The sequence below is a fragment of the Littorina saxatilis genome, linkage group LG10 (assembly GCF_037325665.1).
Source record: "Littorina saxatilis isolate snail1 linkage group LG10, US_GU_Lsax_2.0, whole genome shotgun sequence".
Lineage (NCBI taxonomy): Eukaryota > Metazoa > Mollusca > Gastropoda > Littorinimorpha > Littorinidae > Littorina > Littorina saxatilis.
The window spans coordinates 7,408,306-7,429,495 of record NC_090254.1 but is presented as its reverse complement, the minus strand read 5'-3'; the positions used below and the strand labels follow the sequence as shown (position 1 = coordinate 7,429,495).

Genomic DNA, 21,190 nt, shown 5'->3' with positions numbered 1-21,190 from the left:
GTAGATCTCAAGAATGAACGGACCGATCGTCACCAAACTTGGTGAACAGGTTCTATACATTCCTGAGACGGTCCTTACAAAAATTGGGAGCAGTCAAACACACGGTTAGGGAGTTATTGGTGGATTAAAATTATACAACGACTTATAGACGGACACCCCCGTTGGTCAAAGGGAAATAACCATTCTCACTGCCACCAACTGAGAAGGTTATTTCCCTTTGACGGGTGCTTTGACGGGGGTGTTGTTCCTATCAGAGGAATTTCTTGTTTCCTTTTGGAGTTGTCTTCTCAGGCAAGGCTTGGTCGCGCAGGGGGGGGGGGGGGGGGGGGCAAGGAGAATTTAAGGAACGCTTGCAGAACGTGCTGCGCTGTCTGTTCTTCTGTACCACAGACGCACAGAGCTGCAAAAGCAACGCCTATTATTATGAGGTGTGGAACGCAATATTTAAATATTCATGACTATTTTAAGTTTATTGAACTGCTAGAATAACTTCATTTGTGTTAAAAGTAATCAAACGCATGTAACTCACCCAACTTTGTTTGAGGTTAGGATCTTACAACAAAGCCTTGAATTACACTTTTAAAAATGGGTCCCAAATGAAAACGGATTTGTTTTAGACTAGAAAAGTTTGAAAATAAAGGGACAGAGCACCCACACGGCAAGGCGAAACTAAATATTGTTTTGCAAACATGAAGAATGTTCATCTGTCTTTCATTTTTAAGAGCAAAGTGTCTCCCCTGAGTCCTGCTTACGGTGTTATCTCCCCTGGTTGTAATACTTTATTTCTTCCGAAGGTAGCCGTTTGAGCTTTTTTCTAAAATCGGTTCTACTCTTCTGGGACGGCCATAGAAAGTGTGACTACGTAACACATCCTTTAAACTTGGGATACCCGAACGTTCCAACACTAATTTTAAGGTGTTCCTTATGAGGGATATCATTATTCCAAACCGCAGTCTGAATTGTGTACGTTTGGGGAATTCAAGACATTTGCTCGAAGTCAGATTAACTGATAATTTAAACTTTAGAATTTTCATTTTGATTAGCAGGCTGTCTGCTTTGGATTTGTGTACGCATTTAGTCAGCTTGTTTGGTCCGGTAGCTCAGTTGGTAGACCATTGGACTTGTAATTCTAAGGTCGCAGGTTCGAATCCGGGCCGGGACGGACACGGCACAGTTTAACTTTATATGCAGACTCAGAGACGGTATCCATGTTCCGCCCCCCGTGCCACCACTGTTGCACGTTAATGACCTCGGTCATTTTACCTTGAGTGCAGGACCGGTGGCTGATTACACCTTAAGACGCATATTTCTGGGTAGCGCGACTCTCTTGCTGCTAGCTTTCCACTGGGAGGAAGCGACCCAAATTTTCCAGCGAAGGGACAATAAAGTAATGAAAATGAGGGTAAAATGCAATATGCCATTAACCTTTTTGAAAATCCTGTGTGTCCCGCTGGGGTACTCTCACTTTAAAATAAATATTCCTAATGCGATTGGTCCCCGACCACAAGAACTCGATTACACGCCAGACGCAGCGTCAACAGACAAGGAAAACCCACTTGGGTCAACGGCTTACACCAATAGTGCCGTAAGTGAAAGATGAACTGAGCGCCAGTTCCTCAGAAGCCACACATTGCTCTTTGCGTTTGGTGAAATACGGTGTCTACCGGAGACAAAGTGAGCCGGTTGACTGTATAGCTTCCCGGTTAGTTACATACGACGTGAGTCATAAGATAACTTTGTCTTAGTTTATGAATCCGAAAGCTTGCAGTATCAAAATACATAGGACATAAGAGAATTTGTCTTATTTAATATATTGGGAAGTTTGAAGTATCATTAGTAGGATAGCTCGGAAAACATATGTATTGTATGTATCCCAATGCGGTGAATATTATGAGACATTTGTTTGTTTGTTTTACGCCCAGCCGACCACGAAGGGCCATTTCAGAGCGGTGCTGCTTTGACATATAACGTGCGCCACACACAAGACAGAAGTCGCAGCACAGGCTTCATGTCTCACCCAGTCACATTATTCTGACACCGGACCAACCAGTCCTAGCACTAACCCCATAATGCCAGACGCCAGGCGGAGCAGCCACTAGATTGCCAATTTTAAAGTCTTAGGTATGACCCGGCCGGGGTTCGAACCCACGACCTCCCGATCACGGGGCGGACGCCTTACCACTAGGCCAACCGTGCCGGTATTATGAGACATAAAACAGAAAATAACTAGTAAGTAAATTTTAAGGGGCTTATTGTCCGTCAGGTCTTAATTGCCTATATTGGACATGAATTGGTTTATACGATTCGAGTTTTTACGCCCTCACGGCTTTTGATGTTTGCGTGTTTAGGTGGTATCAGCCATCTGCACTTATGGTAGAATGACCAAGATCTTTAACGTGCCATTGTGGTGACACGGGGGTGGGAGATGGATACCGTCTCTGGGTCTGCACATAAAGTTGACCCGTGTCCGTCCCGGCCCGGATTCGAACCAGCGACCTCTCGATCACAAGTCCAGTGCTCTACCACCTGAGCTACCCGGGCCCCCGGAAAAATAACTTATAGTAATAAGGGTATTTATACAACTTATGTCTGATTCTATGAGTGCAAAAGCTCGGAGTATCACAGGGAAGTATCATGCCGAAGTAGCGCGCCGATCAGAGCAACAGGCAAGCTTTGCACCTGGAACAGGTTTTTTTCCCCTCCCCGAATCGTTATACACTCGATCAAAAGACATCAAAAATCAATTAAGCAACGCAAGTAACCCAGCGCAGAAAATCAACAGCTTAACGGTGGTGAACGTATCCTGTTCAACTCGCTGTGATTAATGCACACTACGGGGCCGTTCCAAACGCCATTACAGCTCCCTCAACTCGAAAAACCGCGACGATTTCTGCCACTATTTACGCTCTGCAAACACGCCGTGTTGGATGACGCTCCTCGTGTTCGCCGGAAAACTCTCTAGTGAAGGAGGAGAATCGAACTCTCGCGTGAGCACGCGCAGGAAAAGGCGAGGTGACGCGCAAGAGGGGTTTCAATTTGGCACAAGATGTTTGAAATGGACCGCCCGGCATAATGAGCATGAAGAGTGGTCAGAACACTGCACGAGATCTGTCACAATGTTCAGACTTTTTCTTCTTCTTTGTCTTTTTTCTTTCTTTCATGTCTGGTAATCCTGGGGCGTTTTTTTCTTCTTCTATCTTTGCCATTTTTCTTGCTTCTCTGGAGTCTGTATTTATTGGACACTATATTTGCTTCTGGTTTTTTTTGGGGGGGGGTTGTGTGTGTGTGTGTGTGGCGGTTTTGTTTTCTTGCAAATTTTTTTTCCACCGTGGAACTGGAACAAAACTGAAAGTGTCAAAATCATATGGAATGTTTACTGCACAAACGATTTTGGGGTGCACTTAAACGGAGTAAACTGGTTTAAGAATACGAAATCTCACAGCGTGGTATCATATAGTTTTCTGAGAGCCGGCTCCTCTTTCTTTTATTTTAATTTCTTCTCTTCTATCTTTCCTTTTTATTGCATTCATACACGCGAACACACGCCCATGTACACACACACACACACACACACACACACACACACACACACACACACACACGTATTCACGTGCACGCACGCACTCACACACGCACACACACACACCACACACACACACACACACACACACACGCACGCACGCACGCATGCACGCACTCACACACACACACACACACACACGCACGCACACACGCACGCATGCACAGCACTCACAAACACACACACACACACACACACCCACACACACACACACCTTGACAGATACATGTAATTATGTAGTCGTGTACATGATCGCTCACACGAGCGAGTGTGCCTTTAACCGGACGACATTTTTCTCTCTCGACGAATTGGATTTAATTGCTCGCTTACCGTCATCCTTTGTGTGATGCTACTTAGGTCAACGCTAATTGGCACAGAGACAACCCCATTAAAGTCGTGGAAAAGCCATGACAAAATGTAGCGTGTCGAGTTAAGAATAGCCCTTCAGATTCAATGCCGCGCCATTTATTGGTCGATAAAACCGTTTTAGATAAAAAGGTTGCAGAGTAACAAAACAGCGTATTTGAACCACAAGCTTTTACGTTTCAGCCTGCCAACAAAGCGGGTTGATGCATCTGCGCTGTGCTTAATTAAGGCTGATACGATCTTCGGTTATGAATGGTCTTTTGTTGACAAAGTTGACATTTATTTTTTGCGGTCAGTAATAACGGGGCAGGGGTAAAACGTAGGAAGCATCGACCTATTAGAGTTTTATTTTTGCTTGGCGCTATCCTCAAGTGATTGTCTTGTTTTGTCAAAAATTAAACGTTCAAATAAATGACCGTTCATGTGGGTTTCTTTATGCTAGATTTTGGAACGTTTGCGGTCTATCTGTTTCTGGTTATCATTAAACGATTTTTTTTAATTTTATGTGTGTGAGGTTACAATTATTTGCCGGTCGTCTTCGGGAGCAAGTAGTGCTGCTGGTAAAATTACGGCCACATTATCGTCTGGACGTCAGTGCGACTGCCCTTAATTGCCCATAATGAACCCCAGCTGTATTGTGTTCTGAAGTGATACTTTCAGTGGAACGCTGATTGCAATCTATTATCATTTGTAAGCATGGGACTGACATACTGATGTTAACATGTTTAGATTGTATGTGATTTACCACACGTTTTACGAATATCCCGTGAGGATCGATCCAACCGTTCCTCCTGCGTGTAAATGGCATATAGGCAATATTGGGGAAGATAGAGGTTGGTAAGGGGTGGGGGTGGGGTAGGGAGTGGGGTGGGGGAGGGGAGGGTTGGGGGCGGGGTATTCATTTAGCACCCTCACAATGTTGTCCCCGAAACAAGTTTAAATCGCTGACATCTCTCTTCCAGACGATCAACACATAATAAAATCTGTGTTTTTCATATATATATATATATTTTTTTTTAATTGTCTGAACCTTCATCTCTGATGGCCCCCACCTCACAGTTTCTTTCTCTATCTACTTTCAGGTTCGTGGGGAGCGAGACGTATCAAACGGTGATGTAGCCAGGCTTCTGACGGAGCTGACGTCACCAGCAGCACTGGACGGCGCAAAGGATGACGGTCACGCGGCAGACTCCAAGCAGATAGCCAAACGTTACCTGGACACCCTCGGCGGATTCCAAGTTCACGGCTACAAACGCAGCGACGCCCAGGGCGACGACAAAGATAGCGAAGAGAAACGCGGCTTTGACAATCTTGGGGGTTTGAACGTGCATGGATATAAGCGAGGCTTCGACGACCTAGGAGGCTTTAACGTACACGGGTTTAAGCGAGGCTTCGACAATCTTGGTGGCACGAACGTACACGGTTTCAAGAGAGGCTTTGACGACCTGGGAGGGTTCAATGTCCACGGCTTCAAGAGGGGCTTCGACACTCTAGGAGGCTCAAATGTACATGGTTTCAAACGAGGCTTCGACGATCTTGGAGGCTACAACGTACATGGGTACAAGAGAGGCTTCGACGATCTTGGAGGCTACAACGTCCATGGCTTCAAGAGAGGCTTCGACGACCTTGGAGGCTTCAATGTCCACGGCTTCAAGAGAGGCTTCGACAATCTAGGAGGCTCAAATGTACATGGCTTCAAACGAGGCTTTGACGACCTAGGTGGGTTCAACGTCCATGGCTTCAAACGAGGCTTCGACAATCTAGGAGGCTCAAATGTACATGGCTTCAAACGAGGCTTCGACGACCTAGGTGGTTTCAACGTTCACGGCTTCAAGAGAGGCTTCGACAATCTAGGAGGCTCAAATGTACATGGCTTCAAACGAGGCTTCGACGACCTAGGTGGTTTCAACGTTCACGGCTTCAAGAGAGGCTTCGACAATCTAGGAGGCTCAAATGTACATGGCTTCAAACGAGGCTTTGACGACCTAGGTGGTTTCAACGTTCATGGCTTCAAACGAGGTTTCGATAACCTAGGAGGCTACAACGTTCACGGCTACAAACGTAACGAGGAAAAAAGTGTCGACGAGAAAGATGACCAAGCAGATTCTAAGCGCGGGTTTGACAACCTAGGGGGTTTCAACGTGCACGGATTTAAGCGAGGCTTCGACAACCTCGGAGGGTACAACGTTCACGGGTACAAGCGTGGGTTTGACAACCTGGGCGGAACTAACGTACATGGATGGAAACGGGGCTTCGACAACCTTGGTGGCTTCAACGTTCACGGTTACAAGAAGCGCTCGCCGGAGACATCTGAACCGTAAATGTTGACCGGCAAATGCAAACTGAAGCACAGACGTTGGATTTCATCAGAATCGTGGCACACGCCTGAAAAATAAGATCAGTCAGGCCTCTACAGCCGAACAAAACACCCGGAAGAAATGAAGTCAAAACTAAGAGCAAGGGGGAGTGGAGGTTTACAAACCTGAACTTCAGCCTACACTTCAAATACATGTTCCTGCCCTTGCAAGAATCGTTCTCACGCTGTTATATATATTTTCTTAGACCAAAAGTGCAGGTTTATATTTGAATCCAGATTTTAAGCAGAAGTTGTCTCCTACCTTGAGGAGTGATCCGACTCTGTTACGCGGACTGTAGGCTGCTTCGAAAAGCGTCAGAAAATCCTGAATCTGTGACACGAACCCGTGGTTTTCCACCGCCTGATACCCGCACAGTTCACGGCTGGCAAAATTAGCGTGGGTAGGAAAATGGTCGTCATGCGAAAACAACGGATTGTATACGTTTGTTCAGGTTATCCTCAATTTGAAAAAGTATTGTCTGACGTCTTTGTCTTGAGGTGACCAAAGATGATGACTGGAAGTAAAGGAAGGAATTACTAGCTATTTACATTCAGATTGTGTACGAAGTTTTCAATCAACGCTTTGTAACTGTTCATGCCCAAAGCCATATCCTCCTGTCTGTTAGTCGTTCGGGTATCAGCTGTGTTTTTGTGGGTTTTTTCAAAACCGTTGAGTTTTTGTTTTTTTTTGTTAGGTCTTTTTTGTAATCTTCTTGCATTAAAGCAAAATACCCAACGTCCCCTGATGTTCTAGGGTAGTTTGTTAAAGCATAAAAAATAGCATACACTATATTATATTAAAACACAACATTCTATAACATTTCTTGTTCCAAATAGATCAAAGTTTTAGCAATTGATAAAATGACGTTTCTGTCCATGTTCTCTTGGGGAACAGGTCAATAGAGACATAACCACTACGAACGTGTCAGGATATATTTGATCGTTGTTCGCTCTCATGACGATAAAAGCATACAATTAAGATCGTCAAGGTGTTGCAAACATGCTGTTGTATCTGATTTCTGTCTTTGTTTGGCACCGCATTAAAGTGTCCATAGCGAGCCTTTTGCTGTCCGATTTCGTCAAGACATTCAACGTCTTAAGATTGTATCTATGTTTGGGCTTCTCTCGTTAGAGCGTCCTTACTAACAAATGTAAAGAAAATCTATCCCCCCCCCCCCCCCCCATTCTCTGTATTATGTGCCATAGCATACACACTAGCAAAGTAATCTTATAATGTATTCTGTCCGTTCCATTCTATTTTGTATTCCCTTTTCTTTCTTCTGTTATCATCTAATCTGCCAGAACTTCAAATGCCCCCCCCCCCCCCCCCCCTAAAAATGTTAATAGAGTCAGGCGTATATTTCCTGATGTTTTTGAAGAAAAAACAGGAGTAGGAAAGTCGTCTTATGATCAGATCAGAGAGATTTAAACGTAAAATAATAATCTAGGTGTGCTTATAAGAGCCGAAGAAATTATCATAGCTTCAAGTTTTTTCTGTCAACAGTTGTGTGCAAAAATAATTAAATGAGTGTGCTGCTCGGAATTTGTTGAAATGTTCGTTATTGCGCGGACTTGGTGCTCACAATATAGAATAACATCTGTTTGTCTTCTCTGTGATACCAATCACGGCCGATGCATCCGGGTTAAAATCTGAACAGAGCAACAGTCTTTTTCAATAAAACTGCTTCATATTTGCTTACAAAGAATTGCGTCGTTGTGTTGTTGTAGATGTTGTTTTTAAAGTGTGTGTGTGTGTGTGTGTGTGTGTGTGTGTGTGTGTGTGTGTGTGTGTGTGTGTGTGTGTGTGTGTGTGTGTGTGTGTGTGTGTGTAGTCACTAGAACAAACGCACACAGACAGGCACGCTCTGTCTCTGTATCCCTCTCTCCAAATTTCACACTCACATGCACTCTCACACGCGTATGCTTATGATCACAGTCATTTTCACTGACTTTTATTTAAGTTTATTCCCCCCTCTGCTTCTTTACCTCTGTAAACTTGTAGGGGTAGTTATTTTTCGATAATGACCCAGCAACCAAACAAATAACGACACAGCCACAGCCTGAATCCTCGATAGTGCAATGGGTTGAGAAGTTGTTCCGTTTCGGTACTACTTTTTGCGACTGAAAAGTTCCGAACGCTCTAACGTACGAAGTATACATCTCTGGAGCAAACAATACAAACATACCGCATTTAAATTAACAACTACAGGCCTGAACACATGAATCTTCATATAAAATCCATGAGTTCGGTTGTTTTCTGAATCTAGATCAGACGTTCATCACAAGCAATTTCCCAAGGCAAGTAACTCATACTTTGTCTAGCGACAAGAGTAGTTCCCCTTCTTTTCACTCAGTTTCTTCGACAACAGACTGCAATCCGACGGTCAGTTTTCAACAATATTTCATTTAATAAACAGATCACACGCAACCAAATGCACACATCTCATCAATTTAAACAACATAAAGCGGTTGCATACACTATTTTCCCCAAAAAACTTAACTTCATACAGTTTTTAACGTTGGAACACGGGTGCAAAAGTTCGTCTGCTAGTCCCATTTGACGAAAGAACATTATCCTAGCCGATACCAAAACATATACAGAACACACAATATCTGCCTTTGCCGCCACAGCAGAATAACAGCATATCTGTGTACTTGATTTTAGTCCAAAATAGGAAAACTGACAAGAAGTGTTAACAGAATGGAATGATTTGCACGGAACTATACAACCGCGCATTAATCGATCGCCTGCGCAGGTTGACTGGTTGAGTGAATAGGATTCGATCAAACTTTCGCAAAAAAACTCCTCTTTTCTTTGAATAACTGAAGAAAGGAGGAATAAAGAGGTTACACACCTCGTCTCAGTGATTATCAAAAATAATGGTCTCAGTTCGCGGTCATGAAAAAGCTCGCTAAAGCTCGCATTTTTCATGATCCGCTAACTTCGACCATTATTTTTGATAATCACTGAGACTCGGCATGTAACCTCTACATAAAACAAAAAAATGGAGAGTAAAAATGCAATATGTATTCAACAACATGATTAAAATACTGATCCGATAAAAATTAAAAAAAGACAAAAACAGCAAAAAAACCACTACATGCACACTAATACACAACGTTTCATTCAGCTGACTACTGTTTGACAATAAGAACACAAGGCACAGTGAGACTCTCGCAAAAACAGATTTAGTCAATCAAAAGTGAAGAAAGATAAAAAGAACAATCTCAGCTAAAAGCACTAATACATACATTTTCTTCTTCCAGCTGACTACTGTTTGACAATAGGAACACAAGGCACAGTGAGACTCTCGCAAAAATAAATATTCGACAGTGATATCAAAATCTCGACCTCCGGTCTCGATTTTGATATCACTGTCTCAACAGACCATAGCAGAAGATATCATCACACAGTCCGTCAATATTGGGTACTATAGCAATATTCTTGTATGTCTGATGGTATTTGATGTTGATGTCTGATGTTGTTTTCATGTCATATATGTACCAAAAAGAAATAAAACCATGTTTAAAAAAAACACTAAAAAAACCCAAAAAAAAACGTTACTTTCCTTTTTGACATTGATTCATAAGTTGTATGATAGCATTTCAACCATTTGACATTATTTTACAGGTTGAGTGTATTGACTGTACCGACAATGCCTTCAGACACACAAACATAGAGCTAAATGCTCAAAGAAACAACTATTTCAGCTGTGTAGAATGGCTTTCAATTAGAAATCATGCAGAATGTCCATTTTCAAGTCCGTTGAGATCATTTGGAAAAGAGGAATAAAACACGTCAACTTCTTTAGCTGTCTCTACCAGGATTAGGACAAGTACTAGCATCATCCAAACGATTCTCTTTCATTCGAACGGGAGTGAAAGCGAAGGGAAGCAACTCGTCCACTGTTCTCGTTAGAAATGAGCCGTCTGCTTTGGTCATGTACACTGTCATGTCCAGGCTAAACTGAAAACCAATCAACCAATAAACCAATTAATCAATCAGTACGTATACATCAGTCAGTACGACAGTCAGTCAAACCATATATATTATTCCAACAGACCATTCTTTTGATTTGCGCTTACCACTTATGACAATCACGAAAGGCTAATTACGTCTTATTTGAAATAAAAATCCCTCAGAGAGAGAGAGAGAGAGAGAGAGAGAGAGAGAGAGAGAGAGAGAGAGAGAGAGAGAGAGAGAGAGAGAGAGAGAGAGAGAGAGAGAGAGAGAGAGTCACAGAGAGAGAGCGAGAGAGAGAGAGAGAGAGAGGGAGAGGGGTAGAGAGAGATTGAGAGAGAGTCAGAGAGAGAGAGAGAGAGAGAGAGAGAGAGAGAGAGAGAGAGAGAGAGATAACGAGAGAGAGAGAGAGAGCGAGAGAGAGAGAGAGTCAAATCAAATCAAATCAAATCAAATCAAATCAAATTTTATTTTACGAGGGTTGTGGCATAAGCAATATAAACGAGCTTCTTTTCAACCAGCCCTCGCCCAGAGAGGGACTACTCTAATCTTATTTATCCCATGACCTGCCTCTTTGTCTCTGTTAGCTGAGGAGGTGATTATTCTGAATTATCCATCGCAACCATATGAATTATCCATCACAACCGAGATTCGATCTCAACTGTCATTGTCTTTGATTTCAGAGTACAATTGAATAATTTATAGAGGTCATCTGCATATTCAGAGTTTACAGATGGACTACTTTTTTCAACATACGACTGAAATATTTTATGGTGTCAAAGTCAATATCACGTATAGGTACAGGCCTACATGTGTCAATATTGAGAAAATAAAGAATACTTCATACGATACGCACATTCTGCATGGATTTAAAGAGCGGAGTCGAGATATTTCGCTGGCTGAAGCGACTGCATGGTCAAAGGCATTTTCAACGAGTATCGCGAGTGGGATCAAGGGACGATACTCCCTAATTTTTACACAGACAGCCATCTACACAGAACCGTGAGAGAGAGAGAGAGAGAGAGAGAGAGAGAGAGAGAGAGAGAGAGAGAGAGAGAGAGAGAGAGAGAGAGAGAGAGAGAGAGAGAGAGAGAGAGAGAGAGCAATCAAAACACAACCCAGTCACCTGGTAGTTTGAAAACTCAATCTGAAACTGACATCGATTGTCGAAGGCATGCCTGCGGTGCATAACTCTCAAAAAGTTGTCGTAGCTGGGAACCCGTTGAGATCCATTCCAACGCCAAAATAATTATCAGAAGAGTCACCATGAAGTCAAATCAAACGTTAGGTTTTCTCATTTGGTTATTTGCTTTGGCTTTAAGTGTATTGCTTCCATTGATAGCTGAATCTGCTTGCAACCGTTCTGTTCAAGGCTGTTCGAACTGTCGTCTGCTATACGGGCTTGTGTGAATCCGAGTCGAGTAAACTGCGGGGTTCAGCAAATGAGGGAGTGGCATCAAAACGAAAAGAAGAAGACGAAAAGAAGTTGGAGATACAGTTAAGATATATGGGGAAGACAAGACGATGTGAGGTGTTAGATGTAGCCAACCTTAGGTGTTCAAACTCAAGACCGGGACAAAGTAGAAAGCGATGTACCGCGACCGACTCTCAGTGCCGACATACAACTTCCAAGCTTTATTGCTTAAACGTCTACAACAGGCGAAGTATTGAAGCTTTGGCTCACCTAAACCCGACGACTGAATATGTAAGTGATCCACGTGTGAAAACCGAAACAGAACAGCGCGATGACAGCCAGCATTTCTATCCCCGACTGACAAACAGTAACACTGCATGCGAACTGACTTGGGTCAACGATCAAACCAGCACGGCCCGAACTGAATTTGTTGCGCTGCCATTATCGTGCGCAATTCTGGTAAAAATATAAACCCGGTATGCCGAATTGAATATAACGAAAGCCGATGTCAAATATGCACAGGGATATTTTAAAATGACTTTCAAAATGTAAAAGCAGACAGCAGACCTTTTTATAAGCAATATGAATGACTAAATGTCCACATACAAGTCGAATGACGCCGTCCATTATGCTGACAAATGAGAACTAGCTTTGCGCATGAATTCATTGACATGAATTTCGACTGCGGAGGCTTTTGGCAAGCTGAAAACAGGCACGGGCAGGTTTTAGTGGAAAAAGTAAGTGTTTTTAATGAAAACGTCGGAGTAATGGGATACATATGCATAGCTTACACACCTCGTCCTGAATATCTTGCATATTTTCCCTCGGGTCGATTTTCATGTATTACCTCGCCAAAGGCTCGGTAATACCTGAAAATCGACCCTCGGGAAAATATGCAAGATAATCAGAACTCGGAGTGTGTAACCTATATATACATATATATATAAACGTAAAACAATTACAAAGGATAAACATAAAAGTAAAGAAATAAAAAAATAAAAAGACAGAAAAACTATTCACAGGACTATAAACACGTTGCAGGCTATACACACATTCTTATTTTATGATCAAAATTGGGAATTACCAGAACATGTTTAATGAAACAATGATGCTATATGGACAGATATGCTCAATATGACAATAATCAGAACGAAGTCTTCCATCACTGTGACTTTTCGTAATTTGACATTAAATGTAATGAGAGGTGTTTTTTTTAAAGTATTGAGACTCGTTGGGACTCGAACTGATTCCGGGAGAGAATTCCACAAAACGCTGCCAGAATAAGCTAAATTTGATTTAAAGAGATCTATCCGTGGAATGGGAACATTGCATTTTCGGTTTGGTTTCGCTTTAAATTTTGTAATGAAAGCACGTGGTGCATGGCCGGAAAGGATTTTGTGAAGGAGCACGCCTTCTTTTGATTTATATCTTTCTTTTAAGGGCAAAATCTTAAGTTTCTTATAATCGTCGAAAACGAGACTGGATTGTTTTAATAGAATTGATTTCAGTGCAGCTCGCCTGTGTAGACTATACAGTGGTTTTAAAATATTTGCACTGGCAGAGTCCCAGATGGTCGAACAATAATCCGTGATGGTTTGTATGTATGCATTAACAAATAATAACCTTGAGTGCGGATCAAGAAAGTGTTTTATTTGGTTCAACAGATATATTTTCCTCGACATGGTTTTACACAACGACCAAACATGATGGGCCCAAGATAAATTATTATCGATATTTACTCCCAAAACTGTGTGATCTCCTACTTCCACTATTGCGTCGTTGCCAAATAATAAGCAATGAGGGTTATTCTTGATGTTTTGTCTTTTTTGCCTTGTTGTAATTAACATGTATTTGGTCTTTTGGGGGTGAAGACTCATGTGGTTATACTCCGTCCAATGTATAAGATCATCTACACTGTTCTGCAATGATGAATCAACTGTGTCTAATTTTTTATCAGAAGTGTGTATGGTCGTACCATCAGCAAAGAGTTCACAATCATCATTAACACTAAAAGAAGTGAGAGAGAGAGAGAGAGAGAGAGAGAGAGAGAGAGAGAGAGAGAGAGAGAGAGAGAGACAGACTCGGAGAGAGAGAGAGAGAGAGAGAGAGACTAGGAGAGAGAGAGAGACTAGGAGAGAGAGAGAGAGACAGACAGACAGACAGACAGACAGACAGACAGACAGACAGACAGACAGACAGAGAAAGAGACAGACAGACAGAGAAAGAGACAGAGACAGATAGACAGAACCCTGGGTTATGGTGTGCACACGTTTTGGTGCGTATGCGTGCGTACGCGTGTATGTTTGCATGTGTGTTTGTTAATGTATACGTTCTTGTGACCTAAACACCACACGGAAACTTACTTCAGCCATCACCTGCCTACACCCGCCACACGGTGATATAAAGGAATCCGACAGGTTGCTGAGGAAAACAAAAGGAAAACATTCTTTACACAATAACTTCAACAACTACCACAACCACACACACACACACACACACACACACAAACACACACACACACACACACACACACACACACACACACACACACACACACACACACACGTCTATTGAATAACAAATTAAAGCCGGATACACAATTATTAAGCCATGGGGTAATGGTATATATTGCATTTTCAATTAGGAATATTTTCTAACCATACACAGAGAGAAAAGGAGAGAAAAAGATAATCGGAAGAAGAAGAGATTATCTTCATCTACCTTCGTTTTTTAACTTTTTTCATCTACCTTGAAATGGCAATTGCCTTGAACTCCTTGTGACCTTCGGAAACGGCCTTCACAATGGTAATTCTCTCCGCACACGCACACGCCGGAGAGGCAGCATTCTCCACATTGCAGCCTGCAGTATGTAAGACAAATTCGTTCAGAAACTTAAAATCATTCTCAATACACGCCATATTTATTACTAGATGATTACCCGCTTCACCGGGTACCGGCTTCGCCGGAAAGAAGTAGAGCCGAATACCCGCAGTAGTCTCGCAGTGGTGGCTGGATGTGTTCATGGGGCTGATTAGGTGCCCAAAATCTCATGTTTTGTTTGTTGACATGTCCACTCAAATGAAAATGGGCTTCATCGCTGAAGAAAATGAGGTCGAGAACTCCTGGGTTGTTTTCAATTCTTTCAAAAATGCGTTGACTGAATTCTAACCTTTCTCTTTTGTTTGCATCAGTTTGTTGTTGGAGAATTTGTATCTTGTACGGAAACAATCCCAAGTCTTTGTGTATGATCCTTCGTACAGATGTCCTCGAGATACCGACTTCCTGTGACAGCCGCCTTGTTGATTTTCGTGGGGATTCCTGCAAACGGTCCCTTACTGCTTCAATGTTAGCTGGACTTCTAGCAGAAAATGGTCGACCACTATGTCCTTTATTGTTATCTGCGAGACTACCAGTGTTCCTGAATTTATCCACGAGGCGCTTCACAGTTCTCGCACATGGACAGTGTGTGCCAGGGAACTCTCTCCGAAAAGCGCGCTGGGCGAGAACCACAGAATTGGTAGCAAAGTAAAGTTCAACGATTTTGGTCCTTTCCTGTACTGGAATGCGATCCATTCAGGCTTTAAAAGAATTCTAAGATGCTTGTCTCAAATTCTATCTGAAACAGAAAAGAAAATATCCCTTTACAGGAAAAATATTAACAAATTAAATGTGGATACTTTTTATGGCCCACCCTGTACTCATCAGCTGGTTGAGTCTTCTTCTTCTTTTAATGTGTTTGATTACCTCGACCATATACAGTATAGTGCAGTTTAATTGATAACCTAGGCAACCTGACCTGTGTAGAGTTTGCCTTGTTTAGTCAGCAAAGCGGCCCCGACAGGAAAGTGGCTGTAAGGACTGTAAGAATGACGTTTTGCCTCCTGGCATTTCTCCAATAGCAGTGCCTCCTCTTCCTTCGCTGCACGTGAGAAAAAAAGTAATGTTACGCAGTTTCAAATGAGCACGTAGACAATAGGTGCAACGTGTGACGCGACCCGGACAGAAAAGCGGCTGTAAGGACTGTAAGAATGACGCTTTGCTTCTGACTGGCATTTCTATCCTTGGCGGATGATGACTTTATTCAGTTATTCTGCAGAAAAACAGAAATGCTGGAGAAAAACCGTTCTTTTCTGCAGCATTTCTGCATAATGTCATCTTTCGCGAGAGCAACGTTTTTTTCTGCAGTAAAACAGTTTTACTGCAGTAAAATTGAAATCAAGAATGCTGCAGTAAAACGGAGATGTTGTTTTACTGGAGAAAAACTGTTTACACTTTTTCTTCAGCATTTTGGCATTATTCAGTTATTCTGCAGAAAAACAGAAATGCTGGAGAAAAACTGTCTTTTCTGCAGCATTTCTGCATAATGTCATCTTTCGCCGAAGCAACGGGTTTTTCTGGATCAAAACATTTTACTGCAGTAAAATTGAAATCAAGAATGCTGCAGTAAAACGGTGCTGTTGTTTTACTGCAGAAAACCTGTTTTATATTTTTAATTTTCAGACCTTGTTTTTAATCCGAATATAACATATTTATATGTTTTTGGAATCAGAAAATGATGAAGAATAAGATGAACGTAAATTTGGATCGTTTTATAAAAACAAAATTTAATTACAATTTTCAGATTTTTAATGACCAAAGTCATTAATTAATTTTTAAGCCACCAAGCTGAAATGCAATACCGAAGTCCGGCCTTTGTCGAAGATTGCTTGGCCAAATTTTCAATCAATTTGATTAAAAAATGAGGGTGTGACAGTGCCGCCTCAACTTTTACAAAAAGCCGGATATGACGTCATCAAAGACATTTATCGGAAAAAAGAAAAAAATGTCCGGGGATATCATTCTCAGGAACTCATGTAAAATTTCATAAAGATTGGTCCAGTAGTTTAATCTGAATCGCTCTACACACACACAGAGACACACACACACACATACACCACACCCTCGTCTCGATTCCCCCCTCTACGTTAAAACATTTTGTCAAAACTTGACTAAATGTAACAAAAAGCAGACGCAACACGGAACGAACAGGGTTTAAAAGAAAATGGAGGGGAAACACGCAAAAAGGGGAAGGAACTCTAGGAACGGATATGAATGAAAGGGGAGAGAAGTGGTTGGATGATGTCAAGGGCACAGGCATACAGACTAAAAGTAATACACACTCATAAGGGGGAGAAAAATAAAAAAATAAAAATTATAAAAAAATAAAAAGAGAGGAAAAACACACGCACGCACGCACACACACACACACACACACACACACACACACACACACACACACACACACACACACACACACACACACACGCACGAACACACACACACACACACAAAACCAAACACATAAACACACAGAAAGAAACACACACAACACACACACAAAATACAAATACACACACACACGTACCGTAAATCCACAGTATGTTTGGGGAATACAAGTACATCACATTTTCGCATTCAAACCGTCAGGTGTGGATGTGCCCAGGGATAAAATAAAATTGGACTCTACTTGTTTTCTGTCTGTGGAGGTGCTGTGCATTTGCCAGACACCTTTCACACATGAATCTAGGGAGGTGTGGTTACTGCTGTTGACATGTTGGGCAACAGACCTACAGCGGCGATGCCGAATATCTGCCAGATGTTCGGTGAAGCGGGTAGAGAGGGTTCTTTCGGTCTCACCAATGTAGAGTACTTTGGGGCATTTGAGACAGGATATGGCATAGATGAGGTTGCGGCTGGTGCAAGAGAATGTGCGTTTAATTTTGAAATCTTTTTGGGGGCCGGTCAGAGTGATTGAATGGCAAATGTGGGGGCAGGTGTGGCAACGAGGGTTCTGGCATGCGTTTGTGCCGGGTTGTAGGGGAACTGGCGAACGAAGAGAGGATCGAACCAGGGAATTTCTAAGGTTGCAGTCCCGTCGGGAGGCCAACAAGGGTGGCAGGCTGAAAGTGTCACCAACAGAGGGGCTGGACTTAAGGATGAGCCAATTAGTTTTCAGAATGTGGCGAACATGTAGGTTGTGGGGATGGTGGGTCAGAACTGCCACAGGTCTGTCTGATCTGCCTGAGGTGGATGATGGCTGCAGAGCTTCCTGTCTCGGTATACGGCGAACTTTATTTAAGGCCACATTCAAGAGGCTGGATGGGTAGTCACGTTGAAGGAAGAAATCAGACATTTCTGCTGCTTTCTCTTCAAAGTCATCTGTGTCAGAACAGATGCGGCACGGCGCCAGTCTGAGAAACTGGGAAAATGGAATGCTCCGGATGGTGGAAGGAGGGTGAGAGGAATGGAAAGTAAGGTAGGTGTGAGCATCAGTGTCTTTGTAATGAACACTGGTGGAAAGAATGCTATCAGACAGGGAAATGTTCAGATCCAGAAAGACGACTGCGGAAGGAGAGATATCAAAGGTGAATTTGATGGAGGGATGGTAGTTGCTGACAAAATGTATATAATCAGTGAGGTCAGACAACGAGAGAGAGGTGGCACCGAGGCAATCATCGATGTAGCGTTTGCACAGTTCAGGCTGGGGTCCAGTGTAAGTGGAACGAATCTGGGATTCCAGGTGGCCCATGAATAGGCAGGCATAAGAAGGTCCCATTTTAGTGCCCATGGCAACACCACTTATCTGATGAAAGACTTGTCCATCAAATTCAAAAGTAAAATTAGTTTCAGCGCTCGCCTATGTAAACTATACAATGGTTTTAAAATATTAGCACTGGCAGAGTCCCAGATGGTCGAACAATAATCCGTGAGGGTTTGTATATATGCGTTAAAGTATAATAACCTTGAGTGCTGATCTAGGAAGTGTTTAATTCTGTTTAACTGATATATTTTTCTCGACATTCTTTTACACAACGACCGAACATGATGGGCCCAAGAAAAATTATAATCGATATTTACTCCCAAAACTTTATGATCTCCTACCTCCTCTATTGCGTCGTTACCAATTAATATGAAATGAGGATTGTTTTCTATGTTTTGTCTCTTTTGTCTTGTTGTAATTAACACAAATTATAAACATATGTAAGGGATGCTGCAATAAAAGGGGCAGACAACTTCAGAATTTTCCCATCAAGATTGTCCAAACCACGAGTACCTGTTTGTTTTAAGCACAACAGATAATGGAAGACTTCGCTAACAGATAGCAGAGGAATGTCTAAATTATGGGTAATATTTTTTGAATCACAAAACTGTTTCAATCAATCAATCAATATGAGGCTTATATCGCGCGTATTCCGTGGGTACAGTTCTTAGCGCAGGGATTTTTATTTTTTTAATTTTTTTTAATTCTTAATTTATGCAATTTATATCGCGCACATATTCAAGGCGCAGTGATTTATTTATGCCGTGTGAGATGGAATTTTTTTACACAATATATCACGCATTCACATCGGCCAGCAGATCGCAGCCATTTCGGCGCATATCTTACTTTTCACGACCTATTATTCCAAGTCACACGGGTATTTTGGTGGACATTTTTATCTATGCCAATACAATTTTGCCAGGAAAGACCCTTTTGTCAATCGTGGGATATTTAACGTGCACACCCCAATGTAGTGTACACGAAGGGACCTCGGATTTTCGTCTCATCCAACTTGTCCAGATTATTCTGTTTCGATCTATCAGTTGTAATTATTTTGTCAACAATAGAAGTAAAATGAATGTTCAGATCATCAGCAGGTATATCAATAACGGAAGATTTTACTGTATCTTTACGAGATAATTGGTTGATCACCTTCCAGATGACTTTTGAGTTTTGTTTTGAACTGGATGCAGCGAGCTCACGGTAATACTTTCTACGAGCAGCACGTTTCATGGACGTTACTTTGTTTCTCTGTTTTCTGTATTCTTCTTGTCCCGTACGTTTACCCCCCGCGGGTTAGGGGGAAGAATTTACCCGATGCTGGCCAACATGTCGTAAGAGGCGACTAACGGATTCTGTTTCTCCTTTTACCCTTGTTAAGTGTTTCTTGTATAGAATATAGTCAATGTTTGTAAAGATTTTAGTCAAGCAGTATGTAAGAAATGTTAAGTCCTTTGTACTGGAAACTTGCATTCTCCCAGTAAGGTAATATATTGTACTGCGTTGCAGGCCCCTGGAGCAAATTTTTGATTAGTGCTTTTGTGAACAAGAAACAATTGACAAGTGGCTCTATCCTATCACCCCCTTCCCTCCGTCGCGATATAACCTTGAACGGTTGAAAATGACGTTAAACACCAAATAAAGAAAGAAGAACGTCTAAGAAAATCGTGGTAATCAATCGCACGTTGAATGTCGCCTGTAAGCCTCTTAGGTTTGGGATGTTGCTGCACACGAGAGGTTTGAAATGGTGCATGTTTATCATATACTTTTATAAACAAAGTTGTACCATAAACCAAATGCTTCGTCGGGGTCAGTATAATTATAAATCATTGAACAATGTGTACAACTGAGTTCCGAAAGGTATGAATCTTGATCAAGTTTTGAAAATAACCTATATGTTATAAATTTATGTTTTCGTTTTGGGATTCTAACCCCTTTTTTCGACCACGTGAGTCACACTGGAAAATGATCACTACAGATGTTAGCTCGAGTTGACACATAGATATGGTCTATAAGCGTAGATGAGGTAGCTGTAACTCTTGTTGGAATCGTTACTAACTGTTGTAAATTATGCAGGGATAACTTTTCCATTCAGCATTTGTTGGGTTTCACTAAATCAAGATTAAAATCCCCCAAAAGTATAATTTCTCTGGATTCAAGACTGACAGCATCCATCATATCATCAAAATTATCGAACCAGTTAATATGTTCAGCTGGATTCCTGTAGCAGAAACCTATCAAGATTGGCGCTGATTTAGGCAATTTTAATTCAGTCTAGCCATATTGTTTCAACTGAATGCTGCTCTAAGTGATAAAGTCTATGAAATGATAAAGACTCGTGAATATAAACTAGCAAACCAGTTTCACGTGTTGATGTAGGGTCTCGACGTACGACATCAGTTATATCCTTCAATCTTAACTTCCTCATCCGTGATGTTACTGTTTAATCTTGACTCAGAGAGACCAAAAATGTGAAAATATTTGCCTGAATTGAGTAAAATAGTTGCTACCTCATCCAGCTTATTTATGGCATGATTTATATGTAAACGCCCAATTCTGAGACCATCTTTCACGGGCCAGGAATTCATAGACACAGTCATAAAATGAACAAAACACAACAAGAATAATCTCTACAAAAGAATATTAGTGGGTATTATCTCGTAGAATAATAACAAACAAAACAAAGTAAACTACTAACAAGTCGCGTAAGGCAAAATTACTACATTTAGTCAAGAAACTGAACGCACTGGGTTTTTTCACCAAGACAGTACAGCTTCGTCAATCCCCGCGTGAAGGAAATCGTTCACCTCCCACGTGCAAAACGTAGTGATATTTACACGCCAGATTAGCGCGGTAGCGTATTGTGCTAAGCAGGAAAGCGCGCTTTTCTGTATTCTTGTTAACTTTCTGAGCTTGTTTTGAGTACAACCTAT

The 21,190-nt window shown here is 41.8% G+C and overlaps 2 protein-coding genes across 3 annotated transcripts in view; one reads left to right on the top strand and one right to left on the bottom strand.

The window, feature by feature from the left end:
- Positions 1-8,008, top strand: part of LOC138978063 (feeding circuit activating peptides-like) — a 46,255-nt gene extending 38,247 nt beyond the window's left edge. The window contains exon 2 of the mRNA XM_070350693.1: positions 5,029-8,008. Coding sequence (XP_070206794.1) covers positions 5,029-6,267 — 1,239 coding nt within the window. The 3' untranslated portion in view covers positions 6,268-8,008. The remainder of the gene's footprint in view (positions 1-5,028) is intronic.
- The window catches only part of LOC138978067 (cytidine deaminase-like), a 100,026-nt gene that overhangs the window by 66,327 nt on the left and 12,509 nt on the right, over positions 1-21,190 (bottom strand). The window contains exons 2-5 of one of the 2 annotated variants that reach the window (XM_070350698.1): positions 15,474-15,596; positions 14,426-14,537; positions 14,041-14,098; positions 8,227-10,269 (exon numbers count right to left, since the gene is read on the bottom strand). In XM_070350698.1, coding sequence (XP_070206799.1) covers positions 10,111-10,269; positions 14,041-14,098; positions 14,426-14,537; positions 15,474-15,596 — 452 coding nt within the window. In that variant the 3' untranslated portion in view covers positions 8,227-10,110. Of the gene's footprint in view, positions 1-8,226; positions 10,270-14,040; positions 14,099-14,425; positions 14,538-15,473; positions 15,597-21,190 lie in introns of those variants that run through there. The other variant, XM_070350699.1, reaches the window with a different exon arrangement.